This window comes from Pipistrellus kuhlii, unplaced genomic scaffold (assembly GCF_014108245.1).
Source record: "Pipistrellus kuhlii isolate mPipKuh1 unplaced genomic scaffold, mPipKuh1.p scaffold_m20_p_2, whole genome shotgun sequence".
Classification (NCBI taxonomy): Eukaryota; Metazoa; Chordata; class Mammalia; order Chiroptera; family Vespertilionidae; genus Pipistrellus; species Pipistrellus kuhlii.
In genome coordinates this window covers 53,347,001-53,367,509 of record NW_023425515.1, presented here as the reverse complement: position 1 = coordinate 53,367,509, position 20,509 = coordinate 53,347,001, and the positions used below count along the sequence as shown (strand labels likewise).

The 20,509-nt window shown below is 36.4% G+C and overlaps 1 protein-coding gene across 8 annotated transcripts in view; it reads right to left on the bottom strand.

Moving 5' to 3' along the window:
- Window positions 1–20,509, bottom strand: part of GSK3B (glycogen synthase kinase 3 beta) — a 180,612-nt gene that overhangs the window by 13,424 nt on the left and 146,679 nt on the right. For 5 of the 8 annotated variants that reach the window (XM_036447137.2, XM_036447139.2, XM_036447140.2 and 2 more), the window contains 2 exons: window positions 17,923–18,109; window positions 6,321–6,419 (listed from right to left, as the gene is read on the bottom strand). In XM_036447137.2, the coding sequence (XP_036303030.1) occupies window positions 6,321–6,419; window positions 17,923–18,109 (286 nt within the window). Of the gene's footprint in view, window positions 1–440; window positions 491–5,671; window positions 5,746–6,320; window positions 6,420–17,922; window positions 18,110–20,509 lie in introns of those variants that run through there. The other 3 variants (XM_036447141.2, XM_045583964.1, XM_045583965.1) reach the window with 3 other exon arrangements.

Genomic DNA, 20,509 nt, shown 5'->3' with positions numbered 1-20,509 from the left:
ACAACTATAATAATTAAGGAGATAGGACCTCTGGCTCTGGCTAAATGTGAACCATGACTTTAGCAAAATTAATTTCAAAAAGTTCAGAAAACTATCAAGTATGATTTTGTAGCTAGAGTCTTCAAGAGGCTAATAACTGACAACAAAGAGAAAATTAGAAAAAATATTTCTGACCAAGCAATTGCAAATAATATCAATGCAAAGTAGAGGGAAAAGAATCAAATAAACCAGCTTAAAGGGTTTTCTCATATGAGCTCATATTAAAAAATATATAACTTTAAGAAGGAGGACACATATGCAAGGAAGAATAAAAAAATAACAATGTGAACCGGTAAGAATAGGCCAGGTTTGGTTTAAATAAGGTAACAGCAAAAGGTTTTCAAAGTAAGATCAAGAAAAGTTAAATACCCTGACCAGGTAAAAAGACAGAGAAGACAGACCTTGTCCAACTCCTATCATGATTCCCTTTTCTGTTAGAAGGGTTTTCAACCTGAAAAGGATATAACAAAAATCCTAATAAACAAAATGCAGCCCGAGGAAGTTGAGGGCAATTTACACATGTCAATGCCATTAAACACAGAGACTATAGTCCAAGAAACAAATTCTTAACATGGACTACAGAAATGCAGTTTATAAACATTTAGGCACTAGAAATTTCCCTGTTTTAAAAAGTTTTATTTTCATCTTTGACAGTTATACCTTTTTGACAGAAGAAATCTGAATGTTTTACTGACAACAGCAAAGCATTTCACAAAGTTTTAAGTAACATTATTATATATTTGTTCCCCTATATTTTGTAAGGTTGGTCTGTAGCTTAGCAAACAAGAGGATTAAACAATCACCCAAAGACCACCAGAAGAATACTCTTTAGTAAGCCTTGCCTGGTCCCATTTAACTTATTTTATCAGTAATTTCAACAAAGGGAAAAACAAAAAACAAAAAAACCTCTAGAAAGCCTTGCCTTGTCCTGTTTGATAGATTTTATTAGTTGCTTGAATATAGACAAGAAGTTGATGTGTTTATGAAAATGTGCAGGTGATATACAACTGTATAGAAAACCTAACACCCTGACACTTTAGAACAGGGTTAGTTTTAAAAACCTCGCTAGTATGAAGGGCATGTTAGCCATTACTAAAATTTGAAGGATTTTTTAAATGAATAGGTTGGTTCTCTGTAACCCCAAAGTAGAATCACTGAGTAGAAGAAAGTATAGGGGAACAAATTTCAGGGTGAAAAAAGGATAAACTTCCTAACAGAGTGATATAAAGATGGTATGTGCTCCTTCTTCCAGTAATGAGCTTCCAATTACTGAATATACATAAGCATGAAATAGACAACTAGTTCTTAGTAGGTATGAGAGATTTTCAAATTAGTTTTAATTAAGAACCATTGCTCTGCAGACTGATATACAAAACAAATGAAGAGAAAAAAATAAAAATAAAACAAAACAAAAAAACTGCTGTAGTTAAAATTCCCTACCACATCTCACATTTAACTATTCTAGAATTAGATCAGGTGATCTCTGATTATTAAAGCTATGATTTCTCAAGCTTTGTTACCCAAATAATTTATATGAATGGTCTCTCAAATGGAGTGAATGAGAGGATCTGTTGGGGGTGTGGAGAAAATCAGAACATATATACACACACACACACACACACACATCAAAATAAGAAATTATACTTTATAGATTGAGACTAGTAATTTAAGAGTTTGTCATGTCAGAGCCATGATCAACTATAATGCTCCCAGAAACTGAGGTATTTTAACAATTTAAAAAGAATGCAAAAGTTTTTGAGAGAGAGAAAAAATTTACATCTACTAATTTAACATAACGTTTTTTGTTTTGCATATTTCTATCGGGTCTAGTAATAATTAATGTCGTTTTTAAACATTCGTTTAAAATCTTGCTTGGCGTTGACTTGTATTGACATAACCTTCAAACACGTGGTATCTACAGAACGTGTGAAGTGCAATTAACAAGTTTTGCTTGAAAAAGTTTGTGTTTGGTTTGGTTTTTGTTGCAAAACTAGGGCTAAGAAGATGGCGGATGAAGAGCATATTCGGCACTGCATGCTTTACGAGTTCCAATTAGGGAGAAAAGCAAGTGAGGCTGCAAAAAACATCTGTAGTGCTCTTGGTCAAGATGCAGTTAGCGCCAGAAAATGCCAGCGTTGGTTTGAGAAATTTCGCGAGGGAAATTTTTCGTTAGATGACAAGAGTGGTCGAGGCCGTGTGTCCAATTTTGATCAAGAAGCTCTTCAAGCTCTTTTGGTGCAAAATCCTCAAATTACCCAACAAGAGCTTGCGACAACTTTAAATTGTTCACAAAAAACAATTTCCAATCAATTGCGTGCACTTGGCAAAGTCCAAAAGTTTGGAAAATGGGTTCCTCATGAGTTGACCGACAACAACCGTAATCAAAGAGTCACAATTTGCAGTTCGCTCCTCTCTCGTCAAAACCGTTTGCCGTTTTTAGAGCAAATTGTTACCGGAGATGAAAAATGGGTGCTGTATGTTAATTTGAAAAGGCGGCCTCAATGGTTGGACAAAAATGAGGCTCCGCAGCCCACGCCAAAACCTGACTTGCATGCGAAAAAAGTGATGTTGTGTGTTTGGTGGAATTTTAAAGGAATTCTTCATTATGAACTTTTACCATCTAACCAAACCATTACAAGTGCAGTGTATAGTGCCCAATTGGAAAGGTTAGCCCAAGCTTTAAGAGAAAAAGAACCCGCGCTGATTAATTGGAAGGGTGTAATTCTTCACCACGATAACGCACGACCGCATACTGCAAGAATCACTGCTGAAAAACTGCGCCAGTTGGAATGGGAAGTTCTCCCTCAACCTGCATATTCTCCTGATATTGCCCCTTCTAATTACCATTTGTTTCGTTCTTTGCAAAACTTTCTTCTTGGAAAAAAACTTAATAATGAAGAATGCCTCAAAAATGCATTGACCAAATTTTTTGCATCAAAATCACAAGAATTTTACAACCTAGGGATTAAAATGCTTCCTGAGCGTTGGGCACAAGTAGTAGAAAACAACAGCAACTATATTGTTGAATAAATTTTGTTGTATTGTTTAAATAAATTAGATTTAAAAAAGTATTAGAAAACGACATTAATTATTACTAGACCTAATATCTAGTCCCTATTCACATGTAAGCACACATTTAGGGAATTATCAACATGATACTTAAAGATTTTTTAAAAATTTTCTCCACATAAATTGAGTATTTCCACTAAGCTAATAAAAATGAAGATTCATAATGTATTAAAATGATTTCCTACTGCTGAGCATTCACATCAGACCGGCTCTCCTTTCAGTTATTATGTGGTTACTAGAGGCTGATGTATGAATACTTGTGCAAGAGTAGGCCACCGTCTGGCACCCGGGACCCAGACTTCTCTCGCAATCCCAGCTTTGTCTGGAAGGACGCCAGTCTAATTAGCATTTTATGCTTTTATTATTATAGATTGCTATCTCTGTACACGTAGATGTATCCTGAAGATAAATCCTTACAGTGGAATCAGTGAACTAAAAAGTATGAACTTTAATGGTTCTTGTTATACGTACACAGTAATGCTTTCCAATGGGTCTTAATCAATTCACCTGTAGCCACTACTTGGACCTTGAACAAAACACAAGCTGCGGATTCTGTACATTTTGTACCTTACTTCTCAGAACTCTATGCAGTGGGTAGTTACTATTCCTGTTTTATGGCTAAAGAAACTGAAGCTAAGAGAGGCAACAGAGAGCACGTATATTTTAAGGTCTTATTTAAAAATATAATTCACACCATCAAATTCTTATTTAAAAAATATATAAGCATACATATATATTTATTTAAATACAGGCAGCTGTTCACGTCATACAGTCAATCCATTCATCTAGATCAGCATTTCCTGAGATATATTTGATAACATACTTGGCGACCCTCACTACTTTGGCCCCAAAGAAACTATTTTCCTTTAACTATACTGTAGTGTTATTCCTTTAGCTTACAAGAGGGATACTTACAAGTATCGACATGAAACTCACTATTACATTTATTGTTGAAATGATTATGAGAACTTCATTTATTATATCTCTTACAATACCAAATCCAAGGCCCTGAGGCGGAAGAAATACTTTTCACAGCAGGGCCAGAAACACTTTGCTTCTCCTAAGCCACAAGTGTACTTTTAATCTAATGAACAGTGGAAAATTTTAACAGATAACATTTATTTACTTTAGCCACAAGGAAGCTCAGAGCAATATCTGAAATCCTCTTTGGTAACTATTAAGCTATTCAAGGCATGCATTTTTCTAAACTAATTTTAGCTCTGTCTCAGCCTACTATTCCTCTGTTAAGTTCCCCATCCCCTGATTTACTTCAACTTTGAGGTAAACTTTAAGGATCACCGTCCAGTGCAGTTTCCATATTTATGTGGAAATCTGACTTCAGTAACTATAAGAATATATGTGTGTGTGTGTGTGTGTGTGTGTGTGTGTGTGTGTGTGTGTGTGTGTGTATGTATGCACATAAAGCAATGAAAATATTTTTTGGGTAACTACTATAACCTGCATCAAATGTAGAAATAACCTTACACTCCTACTAGGCAAATTGCCTAAAAACCTTAGTTTAGTATCTCACATTAAGAAGATCACTTAGCCCTAGCCGATTTGGCTCAGTAGATAGAGCGAGCCTATGGACTGAAGGTTCCAAGCACACTAGAAACTCCAGCACTTAGTTTACTACTGTTATTTCCGGCCAAGGGAACATGCACGGGTTGTGGGCTTAATCCCCAATAGGGGGCGTGCAGGAGGCAGCCAACCAATAATTCTCTGTCATCATTGATGTTTCTATCTCTCTCTCCCTCTCTTTTCCTCTCTGAAATCATTTAAAATTATTTAAAACTTTCCAATCATAATTCTTATTTTTATTCATAGTCAAGTAATTCTGATAAAACTCTGGAAACTAACTCACCAAGCAAATGCACTTAGTTCAGGGTTAGGGTATATTTCAGGTTTTGAACAATCAACATAACCTAACCTGTGATTTGGTAAGTTATTAATAACTCATCTAAGCAATCTATCTTCGTTTTAAATAAATAGGTCATATATATATATTTTAAACCCTGTATTTTACATTTAAAAAATTTGAAACATATTTCAGTACATATTTGTTTTTATAAAATTTCTCTAGGAGAGCACTGCCACTCATTTTATAGAAATGAGAAAACTAGAAAGATATACTAAAACTAATAAAGTTTTATTTTAATGCCTTTCTCAAGGTAGCATGTGCTAATAGAACTAGAAGTGAAAAAGAGAACTTTTCCGACTTCTGGAATAAAGATAGGACATGGACTAGCACGAAATGTTTTTAATCTTTACTAACAATGTCTCAAAAGATTAATGTTGGAGGAAAACAAACAACTTTGTGTCAGACAACTGATGGATTCTGACTTTACAGTTAAATACAGGGAACTAATAATAAAAGATTTTATCTCCTGCAGCATGAATGCCCTTAGGCAAAAATGGGTCTGATCCAACTTAGTTCAATGTAATAAATGATTTAATGAAAATAAAGTCAGCTTCTGACATCTGCTTTTTGTAAGAAAGGAAGGGATGCCAAATTCTGAGCCTGAGTATGCTACCTAGTATATTTCTAACTTCATTTTAAACAGCATCCAGCCATTCTTCAGAACTTCAATTCACAAAAGGGTTGGGTATTTTCAGCATATCTGTAATGACAGTGATTTGTACTAAATCAGGCCACACCATTAATTGGCTAAAGGGCCGGCAGTACACTAAGCTATACCCTGGGAGACCATGAGGGCTTTTTTTTTTTTTATAGAAGACCTCATCACATTCTGATCTAAATCTTAAATGTACCTGCATTACAGTTTAGTCCTGTCAAATGATTAAACTCACCATACTTCTTAAAACTTTGCCTCTCTAGTATACTCATACAGTTTACATTTAGGGTGTTGGAACTAAAGTGAATTATCTTCAATGACATGTTTGTACAGATTCTACTATTGATATCTCATTTGATATACAAACAAGAAATTATGTGGAAAGTATGACTTTAAAAATAACAAAAAAATTAAATACAATCAGGTATTTTACCTTCTATAAAAAGTTATTTATGGGATTCTTTTGTGCTTTTTGAAAATAGAGCACTATTTTATTCACATTTATTCTTTTGGCTGTGCTGTCAATACTTAGAAGATATTAAATATTCACATGTATCAAAAGAAATAAAATGGAGGTAATCATGTCTAAAAAAAACACACAATATATTTTTATAGAAGAGATTTATAAGTTCTCACCTGAGGCTGCTGTGGCATTTGTTGGGGTTGAAGCAGCTGCTTGAATCCGAGCATGAGGAGGAATAAGGATGGTAGCTAGAGTTGGATTACTGGACAGTTCTAGAGAAACAGTAAGAAGACATAGGTTAGAGCTCACTTTTAACTTTGTATGTGAAACTACTTTATTGGTAACTATATGCGATACTACAGTGAAACATTAGTTTAACAGAAAAAAAAAATGTGATAAATCTACATCCAAAACTAAATGAGCTTCAGAGAAACCAAGATACTATCTGCTAAAATTAGAATATGTCTGAGAACTCAAGATATCTGGGAGAAAGTCTGAGATTAAGCATGTTAATAAGATCTATTTCCATCATTTAATAACTTAAATATACTAGATTTTCCCAAATTACTCTGGTAATATTTGACTAAGGAATTGAGGGTGAAAAAAGAGAATGTGACTATAGTTCATGTGTTTGAACACACAGCTACATGCACAGAACAATGCACGCAATTGTCTGTAAGACAAGGGCAGGTAAGAACCAGTTATCCAAACATTAGTGGAAACAGATTTAACAGGTATTTCTTTTTTAATATATTTTTATTGATTCCAGAGAGGAAGGGAGAGGAAAAGAGAGATAGAAACATCAATGATGATAGAGAATAAGTGATCAGCTGCCTCTTGCACGCCTCTTACTGGGGAGAGAGCCTGCAACCCAGTTATGTGCCCTGACCTGAATCAAACCATGACCTCCTGGTTCATAGGTTGACGCTCAACCTTTGAGCCATAATGGCTGGGCTAATAAGCATTTCTTTGAAGTTTCACTGCTTTTACTAAAAAGAAAGAATGTCTTTATTCAATTCTATTTTGCTATGAATTCAGTAGGAATTCTAAACTTTTTTTAAAAAAGTTCCGAATAGGCTTTTTACCTGCATGTGGAAAGTTTATTTCTGTCAACTGTATACAGACTAGCTTTCTTTAAAGAATCAAGTTGTGTATATAAGCCTTAAGAAGTAATTCAAAGATAATATTGAATCTAATGATATAGACAGCAAGAAGTGGTGGTGAGCTTGTATATATAAGTATCTGGTGTTAGCTTCAGGTAATGTGATTGGTCTCCCAGCATTTAACCAGTGAGTGCTCATTTTCACTTTAATAAATATCACAATTTAAAGGAATAATTATAAGACTGTAATAGCTTCAGAAGGAAGTTATCCTTTGAGCTGCAGCATACATATTGACAATTCACAGATATGGTATGAAATTTTTAAAGTTATGAAATAGTGATTTTTAAATAAAGTTCACATAAAAATTAACCATTTTAAAGTGTATATTTTAGCGACATTTAGTATATTCACAATCTTGTACAATCTTCACCTCTTATCTAGTTTCAAAACATTTTCATCACCCCATAAGGAAACTTCTGAGCAGTTCCCATTTATCACTCCCTCCAGCAAGTAGCAAGGGAAACAATGGTTTTGTTTTTTTTGTTAATCCTCACCCAAGGATATTTTTTCCATTAATTTTTAGAGAGAGAGGGAGGGGGAGAGACAGAGAGAGAGAAACATCGATGTGAGAAAGACATCGATTGCTTACATCCTCCATGAATCCTAACCTGCACCTGGAATTGAGCCTGCAAACAAGGTACATGCCCTTGACTGGAATCGAACTTGAGACCCTTTAGTCTGAGGACTGACACACTAACCACTAAGCAAAATCGGCTAGGGCAGGAAATAATGTATTAAACAGTGTATTAAAAGTATTTTCTGGTACAAAGCCCCGTTAATACTGACTTAATCAACTTGGTATCTAACTAAATTTTGTTCTAAATTAGATACTAAATGATACCCGAGATTCAACAAGAAACAAGCTGATGCCAAAATTTATAAAAATAAGAGGGTGAAAAACTTACAACTGAGAAAGTTATTATTTTGTCCCCTTTAAATGAGAAAACTTAGGTCAGCTCATCAAATAACTGTCTTTCTTCCCTCAGAAGACAGTTGAAAACCACTGCCCTAATGATGAGGTTCCAAGATATGCTGTTTTCTCATAATCAACTTTAATAGTTGTTTTGGTTCTTACTAAGGAACAGGAAAATCCTATGCTGTTTTATTCCATGTCAGTTCAATTTTAACTGCAATCTTATACATAGAGCAAAGCAAGAAAACCCTAGGTGCCACGGCTGGGATGAAAATGGAATAAAAATGAATACGGAATGTGGTATTCTCAGAAACTTAAAACAAAGTCAGATTTACCATCACAATTAGGATAAAAATCCGCTAAAATAGAAAGGCTTCTTTAAAATCCATCTATCCATTGAACAATACTGAACATGAAACAGTGTGCTAGATCCCAGGATAAACATAGAAAGAAAACATTAACTGTCTATGTCTTATCAACAGAAATAGAAAATAGAAAGACATCTAGACAAACAAGTTGGCAAGAAAGGCATTCAATCTATTCAGGATACAGACACTTTTATTTTTTATTTTATTTATTTATTTATTTATTTATTTATTTATTTATTTATTTTCAAATCAATCTTTATTGTTCATATTATTACAAAGGTTCCTCATTTCTTCCCCCCTCCGCCAGGTTCCCACCCCATCCTCCGCCCCCTCCCCATCCCCCATTGTCAGGTTCCCACCCCATCCTCCGCCCCCTCCCCATCCCCCATTGTCCTCATCCATAGGTGCACAGTTTATGTTCAGTCTCTTCCTCCCTCCCTTTTCCCGATAGTAAATCCCTTTTCAGATAGTAAATCAGTTACTTAGCATTTTCTCATATCAATAATACCTCCACATGCCCAATGATACACTTCACACAAAAGACATTTCCAAATAGGTCAACCAGCCTCATCCAGGCCCCACCCAAGGCACTCACAGATCAACACCCCAGCGCTATACTAACTCAACACATCCAGATCTAAAGCCTTCATCACTTGATTCAGCAGACCCTCAAGTTCCCGCAAAAGTTTCCAGCCATGTCTGAGAGGCAGCGGCAGGCGAGGAGCGAGCTGTTCCGGGCCTGGCTGCTCCGGGCCTGGCCTCTGTTGCTCTGGTTCGTTCCACAACCAGCTGCTCCGGGTCTGGTCACTGCCGCTCCCGACCTAGTTGCTCTGGACCTGGCTGCTGCTGCTCCGGGCCTGGCCGCTCCCAGCCTGGCAGCTGCTGCTCTGGGCCTGGCTGCACCAGATCTGGCTGCTCCGGGCCTGGCCGCTCCCAGCCTGGCAACCGCTGCTCCGGGCCTGGCCGCACCCGACCCGGCTGCTCCGGGCCTGGCCGCTCCCAGCCTGGCAGCTGCTGCTCTGGGCCTGGCCGCACCAGATCTGGCTGCTCCGGGCCTGGCCGCTCCCAGCCTGGCAACCGCTGCTCCGGGCCTGGCCGCTCCCAGCCTGGCAGCCGCTGCTCCGGGCCTGGCAGAACCAGACCCGGCTGCTTCGGGCCTGGCCGCTCCCAGCCTGTACAGGCACTTTTAAATTAAAAGATTTCTATGACCAAATGCCCAACATCTAAAAATATGAACATATGACCAAGGATTTTAATGTATGACTTTTGGACAAAGCTGTTTTTAAGAGAATCTTTAAAATAAACTCATTATAAGGTTTGTGGTCACTTTACTCATGGTCCATGCTGCCCATTTGCTCCCATTTGTTTACCCTCTTTTACTAGATCACCTATCATTCTTGTATCTATATGCCTACTTGAGGAGCCACACACACACACACACACACACACACACACACACACACAGAGCGGGGGGGAGGGGAGGAGGAGGAGGAGGAAAAGGAGGAGGAAGAGAAGGAAGGTATGTGCGCAGGGCTTGAAAAAAGCAATCCTTTTCCCCTAGGTGGCAGTCATTTGGTCTTTGGTAGGAAAAGAGTGGTAGCTAATGAAAAGAAAGAAGGGGAAAAGTGGAGAAAATAAAGAAAATAGGAGGCAAAAAGGGAGAAGCTGCCCTGGTTAGTGTGGCTCAGTTGGCTGGAGTATCGTCCCCACATAGAGAAAGGTGGCGGTTTAGATTCTGGTCTGGACACCTACCCAGGTTGTGAATTCAATCCTGGTCTGGTTGGGTACAGGAGGTAACCGATCGATATCTGTCTGCATGTCTGTCTCTCCCTCCCTCCATCCCTTCCTCTCTCTAAAATCAATTTTTTTTTAAAAGGATATATATATGTGTGCGTGTGTGTGTGTGTGTGTGTGTGTGTGTTTTAAAGGAGAAGCTATGAAATCCTGGAGGGTTTGCCACATCCAAACACACATAGTGTAAGTAATATCCACGAAATAATGAAAAAAGACTTGGTTTTTAACCTACAGTTGCCAGTAAATGCACTTTTTGGGTGGGTGGGATGGGGAACATTTCTGTAAACTTTTTTGAGTCAAACATTTTAAAAGTGAAGAATTCTAAACTGGACAATCACTTACAGTTCTATCTCCCTCCAAACCCTTTATCTCACTGTCCTCTTTCTTAAGCACAGGCATTCCTTAAGGCCCTCACTTTCCATCTATAGCTCTTTTCCACTTCTGAGAGCTTGTTCACTGTCACAGCTTCTGTCTGTGCGAATGAAGAAGCCTCCTTGCACTCTTGTTATAGTCCTTTTTCTACACTACAATTTTGTCCTTTTTGTGGGTGCATCTACGGGGATTTCACAACTAGTCCAGTATGCTTGTATTTGTTTTTTGCTCACAATTACTATCTATTCCCAATCTGTCTATGTCCATTAGTAAGGAAATTGATACTCAAACTGCAGTAAAAGGATGACATTTTGGAGGACAGAAATAGCAAAGCAACTGAACTTTTCAAGATCAGGAGAGTGCATGTATTCTTAAATATAGAGAGAATAAGAGTGTAGAAGAGACTGAAAATAAAAAAGTAAGCTAGTATTTATTTACTAAATATGTGTGCTAGGCTTGAGAGCAGGAAGATAATTAAGGGAATAAAGAGGTCCATAATATTAAAGTGAAACTAACTTTGGGCAAGAGGCAGAATTCTTGGAAAGAATAAGAGACTGTTACTTCAGAGACATGATTCAAAACAACATGTCAACAAGTTCCAGAAATTTGTAGAAAAGTTAATTTATCATAAGGATTTCTTCAACCAATTGCTCATGCCATGAAATTATTCATCAAAAAGCAATTTAGTGGTTTATCAGGAAATATTAAGAATGTTTTAATGATGTATCAGTCATTATGTGTTCCATAACCAAATATTTAATGGATGCACAATTTAAAGAAAAGCAAAATGATTTTCAAATAGATATCAATAAACCAACCAACATAGATATCCATCAACTAAAAGGTTAACAAATTTATTTAACTAAATTTTGCTGCATTGCAGTTTATATTGCAAACTACAGAATAAAAATTTCCACGAAAAGACAAACTGGATAAACTCAAACACACCTAGTCATCTGAGAAGACCTGAAGTTTCCCTTAATCTAAAATGTCTATTCTTCCAAATATAAGATTCCAAAAATTAATGATAAAAGAAGCAGGCAAGAAACTTTCTTATTTGTTGGGGGTGGGGTAGGCATATATGTTTGTTCAAACTGTGTAGTTTAAAAACTGAAGGTAAATTTGAGAGCCACAACTAATGTGTTAGCCAGAGGAAAGAGATAAAATAACTCCTTTGTTAACTAGACCTGCTCTTACAACGATGTAATAAAATGCCAGTCATAAGGTAGAAGGGACTCTTCTTCCTTTGTTAGCTTTGAGGGAGCTCAACCCTGCAGATCCCCAAAAAGGAAACATTAAAAGAGTCAGACTTTCTTTGTGTGCATCAGTACTCTTATGTACATGAAAACTGGCAGTGATGGTCTACATAAGCTATTATTTCTCTCCTTAGTCACACAGGTTTAAATGATTTTAACAATGGTGTGCTCATTTCATTTGTGTACTTTTTTGAGCAGTAATTCAAATGCTAGGATGATGCACCTTGATTTCACACATTACTGAACTTTATTATTTTTTTTTTTTAGTTAAACAAGAAACATCCTCAAACCTGCTTTTCTCCTCCCCTAAGAATTTCAAAGTGCCTAGGAAATCCTTGATCAACTTACAAATCCTGACTATATCCCAACTCATTCAGAAAAATAAACACTAATTATAAGATCAGACAAATAGTTAACAAATAATGGCTTACTCTTTTCTAAATTTAAATTCTTTATTGTTTAAGGTATTAGGTAAGTCTGCTTCCCCCCCCCCCCCCATGTGTCGTGTCGTCCCTCCCTCCCCCCCCGCAACATCTGTGTCCACTGGTTTTGCTCATATGCAGTGCATGCATGCAAGTCACAAGGCTTACTCTTACTCCTGCTGTTTGGTGATACTGGCGATGTTTCACATGAGGACAAAATGATATCTGTAAAACCCATAACTGCTTTGCCTCAGAACTGCCCAAGAGGGAGCATCACAACTTACACTAATCACCCCAAAATGCATGGATGTGTTTAGTGCACTACATTTACAGTAGTGATATATTTTAGAAATTATATGTGTTAAGTGTTATTTTAAAAATTCTGGTGATTACAAGGATAAGCTTTACAAACTAAAATTCTTATAGTCAGAATTCCATTCTTGATGAAGTTGAATAAACGTAGCATTACTATGAGATGAGTTCTTCTATCCAACTAATAATTTTTGAGCATTTAAAAATAAAACTGCTAATATTTTGAATTTTGGGGGAATCAGTCTGTGTTTTTCTATATCCATTTATACCATGACTTTACACATCTCACCCTAGCATGGCCTATGTTTTTAGCTTTATTTCTTATTTTCATTGTATTTCTGTAGAGTCAATTCATTTTTATAATCAGAATTTTGGAGCTAGAAGTGTCCCTGAATATTCTTTACTCCTACTAATATATTTTTTTAAGTGAGGAAACTCTACACTAATGCCTTGGCCAAGGTCTACAACTAGTTAAAGACTAGAAACTAATGCTAGGTCTGACTTACTTCTTTTCATATGGAATACTTGTTGGGGAAGGTCATCAAGAAGATGTGGTCACATGTTGGACCTTTAAGCCGGACACAACTAGAGGCTCCGCCCCGCCCTCCCCTTGTGCTTTGGAATGTGCACTGTGTTTGCTTTCCCTGCTCCCAGAAGCTGTTCCGAAGACACAGCCTGAAGATAGAAATGTGGTGTTGAGATTATTTGGACTGAGCATATGACTGACCCCAGTTATGGGCCCCCTATGTGATTAAACCTAGTAAGGCCTCTACAAAACCTTTTAAGATTTGGCAGATGAGTGCTGAGATCTACTTGTCTTGTCACCCAATACAAGTTTGTTAAGTTGCCTTGCTTATTTAACCTGCCACCTACAAATTTGAGGCCACCCATGAATTTTCTCAAGCTCTTCCTGTAGTGCATTTTCACCAATTTAGCATTTCAATACCTAGAAGAGTACAGCTTGCTTATCTAGAAAATATGCTCTTCTGGACTGCTTATAAATTATTAAAGAGTAATTCTGACATCAATTTAAGTATGAACAGCTCTACTTCTCATTTACTTACAGAATAATCCATTTATTTATACCCAAAATTTTCTCAAGTTCTTTGTCTTATAAAAAAAACAAACCCTTTTTATAGCCATCATCACTCAAAAGAACACAATAGAAAACAGGGATAGACACAGGAAAGGTTTACAATTTATTTATTTTTTTTTAAATGGAGGGGCACTGCAAATTAGAGCAGTTTATGAGTTTCACTTTATGATCTGATTCATATCCTACATAAAAGTCAAGTTCCTATCTTGCCCTGGTTGATGTGGCCCAGTTGGTTGGAGCATCATACCATGCACCAAAGGTTGCAGGTTTGATTACAAGTTGGGGGCACATACGTTTCTCTCTCACATCGATATTTCTCTCTCTCCTTTCCTTACTCTAAAATAAATGAACGTGTCCTCGTGTGAGGATTGAAAGAGTTTCTATTTTACGTCAATTTATCCTTGCCATTGAAAATGTAATAAGATATGCCAAAACACAAAAAGTTCTAAATTAAGGCTTATAATAATTTGAGAACAATATCGGAAGGTACTTCATTATTTCAGGTGTTTGAGACATTGTGCCTACTATGTGGGTCAGGATAAGGCAGGCTAGAAGAAAATGCCTAGGACATAGAAAGGCAGGCAAAGAGGTGGACTGATCATGTTTATGTGAATCACTCTTTTATAACAGGAAAACTGATTTAAAATTACTGCTACAAAGATCATAGATCCTGCTAATTATCATAAATAATGAGTTGTGTAAGTTTTGTAAATAAGTAGTCTACTGATTTCAAATGAAAAAAGTATAGCCTTCTGATGAGCTGGGCTTCCAGAACGCCCGCTTTAGTTGCCTATCCCCAACTTGTTCTTAATGGTGTTTGCATCACTTTCTATTCTGTGACACATTCCTACGCTTAAAAATCATTCTCTGATCCTTTTATGGTTCTTTCTCTCTTTTAGTGTCCTTTTTTTACTTACTTTCTGGATGTCCCTTTCTATTTCACCATCTGCTTTTCTCACATCCAGATACCCTTGCCCTTGTACTCCAAGACATCTATCTACATCTGAATGAGTTTGTTGCCCTCTGTCTGCTCCAAATTTCCTATTTTTACTCTCATTTAAGCAGTTCTCCATTCTTCTTGCCTCGCCACTAATCCACTCTTCTTCCTTATCTCCCCATAAAGCTGCCTTTCTTTCAGGTAACCCAGCTAAGTTGTAGATTAGTAAACTCTTCAAATTAAACCATACTAATATTAATGACTGATCATTTTACCCACCCCTGGCGACCCCTGTCCTGTCCTAAACCCACCATGTTGTTAAAATAATTTGTTGATAAAATTTCGTACCAATTTGGGTAGAAAATTGGGGTGGGGGGATGTTTGTGGCGAGGTTAATTGGAGACACACCTTTAAACATACAAAACAACCTATTTCCCAATTTATTCCAGCTTTGGAACAGGCAAGGAATTGGTGAGGAAAAAGAAATATTTTGGTGAATAAAAAGAAATATTGATCCCTGCTGGGATTTCCTGACTCCACCTACTTTCTAAGGCTTGACTCAGTTATATCCACTTTGGAATCCAATGACTGGAGGAAAGAGGTTGTGCCAAAGGTATGATCTGGTTTCCAATGTCTGGATGCAGATAATACTGTCAATCCAGGATCCTAGAACACTGAAGCCCAGAGCCTGGATCCCGAGTTGAGGATCCAGGATGTCAGAAGGTTCTCAACGTTTTCTGTCTCTTATCTATCATCTTTCTTCTCCTTCTAGCTCAGTGGTCGGCAGACTGCGACTTGCGAGCCACATGACGCTCCTGAGCCACGGTTTGCCGCTCTGTTGACTAATGAGTTTGCTGATCACTGCCTTGGGGAAAAATACTTAAAAAAGATTTTATAATGTACTAATGTCTTTATCCTGAAGTTAAAACTTCTGGGTAAGGGTAATGCCTTACGCAGTGGTCGGCAAACTCATTAGTCAGCAAGCCTCAGTTTGCTGACCACTGCTCTAGCTGATCACAGAAATACTTCTTTGATTATATGAAAGTAATACCAATTACTATTTATGGCTAATAACTCATACTCATGGCACTGTAACAAACAGCTAATTGCAGTTAGCACTGTTCTAAAGCTTTACTTTAGTTTAATATAATACTGTATTTTTCTCAAGTTTTTACTCGTTTTAAAAAAAATATTTTGTTGATTTTAGAGAGGAAGGAAGAGGGAGAGAGGAAAATCAAAGATGAGAGAGAATCATTAATCGGTTGCCTCTGTACGCCGCCCTCCCCTGGGTTGGGCAGGTGCCTGTGACTGGAATAGAACCCAGGACCCTTCAGTCCATAGGCTAACATTCTTATCTACTGAGCCGAACCGGTTTGGGCTCAAGTGTTTACTCTTCACAGTTCTGTTCATATGGCAAGGTTTATGTTGCTAAAAGAAGCCAGACTCAGAAAGAATGGATGCCTGAAATTAAAGATAGTATTGAACCTTATATATACTACCTTACATATATTATGTTTTTTCCCCCTATACATACATACATACATACATACCTATGATAAGATTTATTTTATAAATTAGACACAATAAGAGATTAACAATAAAATAGAACCATTATAAAAAAACATACAGTAATAAAAGTTACGTGAATGTGCATGTGCTAGCTCTCTCTCAAAATAGCTTATTGGACTGTACTTATCCTTCTTGTGATGATATAAGATGATACAATGTGATGAGAGTAAGTGAGGTGAATGATTTTGCTCTATAAGAGGTTAAGAAGAGTGTTCCAATCTAACCTTCTGCCAAATCGAAGTAATCTTATTTACATTATTGACATTATTCAGCTTTTCCTCCTGATACAGAGATCAATGTTTTGAAAATAACTTATTCTACTGCTAAACAACTGAATACTTCATTGAATCTTAATAGCTTTATTCAATCTTTATTTGTGCCAGGGGCTGAAATATTTATACTAAGCCCAAATATGTACTGCTCTAATTTTCTGCAACTATTTTCAATTTTGCAATCTGGAGAAAAAATACGTCTATGCATTCTTTAGAAAACAATCTTTGAGGTATTTTTAGGCAACTTTTGGGAGTCTCTTAAGTCTTCATTTTTCCAGTTTCTATATTCAATTCTGCCACTCATTAACATTCTTCTTAAAATTGCATAGCCAGAACCAAAAACAACATTCCATATGATTTCTAATTAGACCTAAAGTCTAAATTAACTGTCCCAAGATATGTGAACAATTTTCTTTTATGAATGTAGTTTAAGACTACATCAGCATTGTTAGTAGTTATGTAATATTGACAGCTTAAGATTACAGAAAACAGAATCATTCAAGTCTATTTACCAGCAACAATAAAAAAGATATATCTATTTCCTCATCATCGAAAGCTCCCTGTCTCTATTTTTAGCTTGACTAAGCAACAGACTAATCAATGGTTTATTTATTGCTTATTTTATCTATGGGAAATTGTACTCTCTTAATGTTCAGTTCTCAAGAAAATCACATCATTAGAGGCAGTGTGGTTAATTAAATGAATCATTTAAGGACTTAAAGAGAAAAGAGAGAACATAGAAGTGGTGAAGAAAGTGTTTATTCCTGAATCTTTTATAAACCAGCGATGCTAATACTCAAGTATTCCTTTGAATATTTGTTTTCTCAGCAGCAGCAGTGGTGCCAAGCTACAGAGAGGATGGGAATTTCTCTATATCACTTATATCAGTTTTAAGAAAGAGTTATAGCACTCTAGTTCCCCCTGTTTTTAAGATATCTCAATTTTAAAAAAATATAGCCACCAGTTTGTTCCTAGGTTTATAAAACTTGATATAAACCTGTGGGAAGCAAGAAATGCCACATGTTCTAAGTTTCAGATACAAATCTGAAGATCGTATTAGTGAAATCTCTATAACTTCTCATATGCCAAGATTTATTATAATCGGCTAAAAATTAGAGAAGTTAAGCCTATTTGAAAAATTTTATCTAACGTACAAGTAGTGGTCTAATAAAAGGTTCTTTCCTACCTGCATAAGACTTAGAATGTTCACTTTTGTCCTACAGGTTTTAATCAAGAGTGTCACTTCACAACCATGTACCCCTTTCTCCGAAATGGTGAAAGAGCTAAGTGTTTGAAATTACCTTGAGTGGTGAAGTTGAAGAGTGCAGGGGTGTCTCGCCCATTTGGTAGTTTGACATTTGGGTCCCGTAATTCATCAAAAAATGAATGTGCACAAGCTTCCAGTGGTGTCAGTCGGGCAGTTGGTGTATACTCCAACAGACGGCTACACAGTGCAATTGCCTCTGGTGGAGTTCGGGGTCGGAAAACCTGCAGTACAAAAAAGGGAAAGAACAATTAATGTTTAAGAATCTTAGCAATTTATCCTGATTACTGAGAATTCTCACCACATACAAAAACATGGTTGCATTTGTGAAAGTAACCTTCTACAATGAAAAGAGTTAACTCCATATAATTTACCACACTGTGATGAACTGCTAATTGAGGACTATATGAGAAAAACTCAGAGAAAAAACTGGAAGTGGAAAAAAAAAATCTATATATGCTAGTCATAAAGCAAAACAATCTAACATGCACACAAAATAAGACAGGTACAAGAGAAAGGTAAATTCTGGAAGCAAAAACACGAAGAATATAAAAAAACTTTAAAGGAATATAATTTTTTTAAAAAAACTTTTGACTGCAGTGATAGTAGATAAAAAGTTTGCCTCTTTTGTGTGATTTGTAGTAGAACAACTATTGATAATGGAGAGAGCACATTTTAAATCTGGCGATCAATATCTTTTAAAAAAGAAAAGCTATTTACTCTAAGTCTATAAATGTTAATGATTTTATATTATCTTGTTAATAAATGGAACCTATCATTATTTGAAGAAATTCCTGAATATCTAGAATTTGACAAAATTTCCAAAAATTGTTTTCTCAAGTAGCTGTTACTCATGAACATGGCCAGATTACCCTCAATTGTATGAATACTCTAGGGTTTTTTTAATCATGAAGAGAGAAATGGAGTTTTCATTAAGAACCATAAACTCACAGAAAAAGTCAATTGAAGCAAAATGCAAATAAATTTACTTAAAGGAATAGAAAGCTTTCTACTTACCTATGTCTTAAAATCCCTAATCAATACATAAAACTATGAAAATTACTTCATCTTAAATTATGGACAGTTAGAGAATACAAACAGAAGGGAAAAATGAAACTTTAAAAAAAAAAAAGTAAATACTGGCCCTGTCTGGGGTAGCTCAGTTGGTAGTTAGAGCTTTGTCCTGAGCACCAAGGTTGGAGGTTCAAGCCCCAGTCAGGGCACATACAAGAAAGAACCATTGAATTGCATCAATAAGTGGAACAGATTGTTTCTCTCTAAATCAATAAATTTTAAAAAGTGTGCTAAAAAACGAAACTTATTTCTCTTAATAGGAAGAACATAGACTCAAACAGAAGGTGTGGTAGTAGCAGTGGTGGAATTAACAGACATAAAAAGAAGAAGTGCCCTGGCCAATATTGCTCAGTGGTTGGAGCATCAGTCCTTGTACCAGTGGGTCATGGGTTTGATTCCTGGCCAAGGGCATCATATCTGGATTGCAGGCCCCATCCTTAGCCCCAGTTGGGGTATGTGCAGGAGGCAACCAATTGATGTGTTTCTGTCATATCAGTGTCTCTCTCTTCCCCCTACTTTTCTATCTTCCACTCTCTCTAAAAAACAAAGGAAAAGTGTATTCTTAGCTGAAGATTGAAAAAAAAAATATGCAGAAATGTATAAATGAAGGGAAACAGACCCACAAGTGAGCAAAGGATATGTAGATTGTGACATGGCATGGAGGAGCCTGGGAGGCTAAGGTTTCCTAATGAGAATGGTTCATGTAAATCTGGGCATTCTCTTAGACTAAAGGTAGGAGAACAGAGCTCATTAGATTTCAAGAGGGGGGGGGGGGAGCACTTTGTACAAAGAAAACCTTTTTTTTCCCCTCTTGTTTTTACAAAAAGTTTATTAATAAATATATTTTCCATGGAAACTGAGAAGCTGATTTAAGCAGGATCTCATGGATGCATTTTAGAATAATGAAGGCCTTGGTAATTTATTTGGCTATGTTAGAAAAACCTCTGTAAGGTAAATAACAACAACCTGCTCTATCTTTCATTCTTTTGAGTGACCTGACTTGCCTCAATCAAGAAAACCCAACGTTACTGTATTATTTGAAACGTTTAGATTTTTCTACTGTTCTTGGTCATTTTTTCCTCACGTGCTCCCAGCCAGGACCACAATCCAACTCACATGTAAAAGAAAGTAGTCAGTAGGAAAATTAATAAAAATATTAAGCACTACTGATATATTTTATCCCTGAGTACAGTTTACACTTATTTGAAAGCATATGGATTTATTTTGCTAGCTAGTATAATAAAAAATACTTTTGCACCAATATGGAAGGCACGTAAGTAGAATTAAAAGTAGAAATAAGTATCTCCTGCTAACATTCAAATGTCGGGTAGCTGGACAGTGAGGCCATTTAAGTTTAAAAATTTCCTGTTATATTAATGAAGATTTTATAAAGCTATTAATAAATCACTATTGTAATCTTATCTCTGGTTATTAAAAAAGAGTCACCCACATCTTTCTGGTAACTTACAGGCTATACGGGATCATCAGGTTAGCACTAAGATGCACATTAACATATTTTGCCAGGGAATCCTAACTTATGGAATCAGATT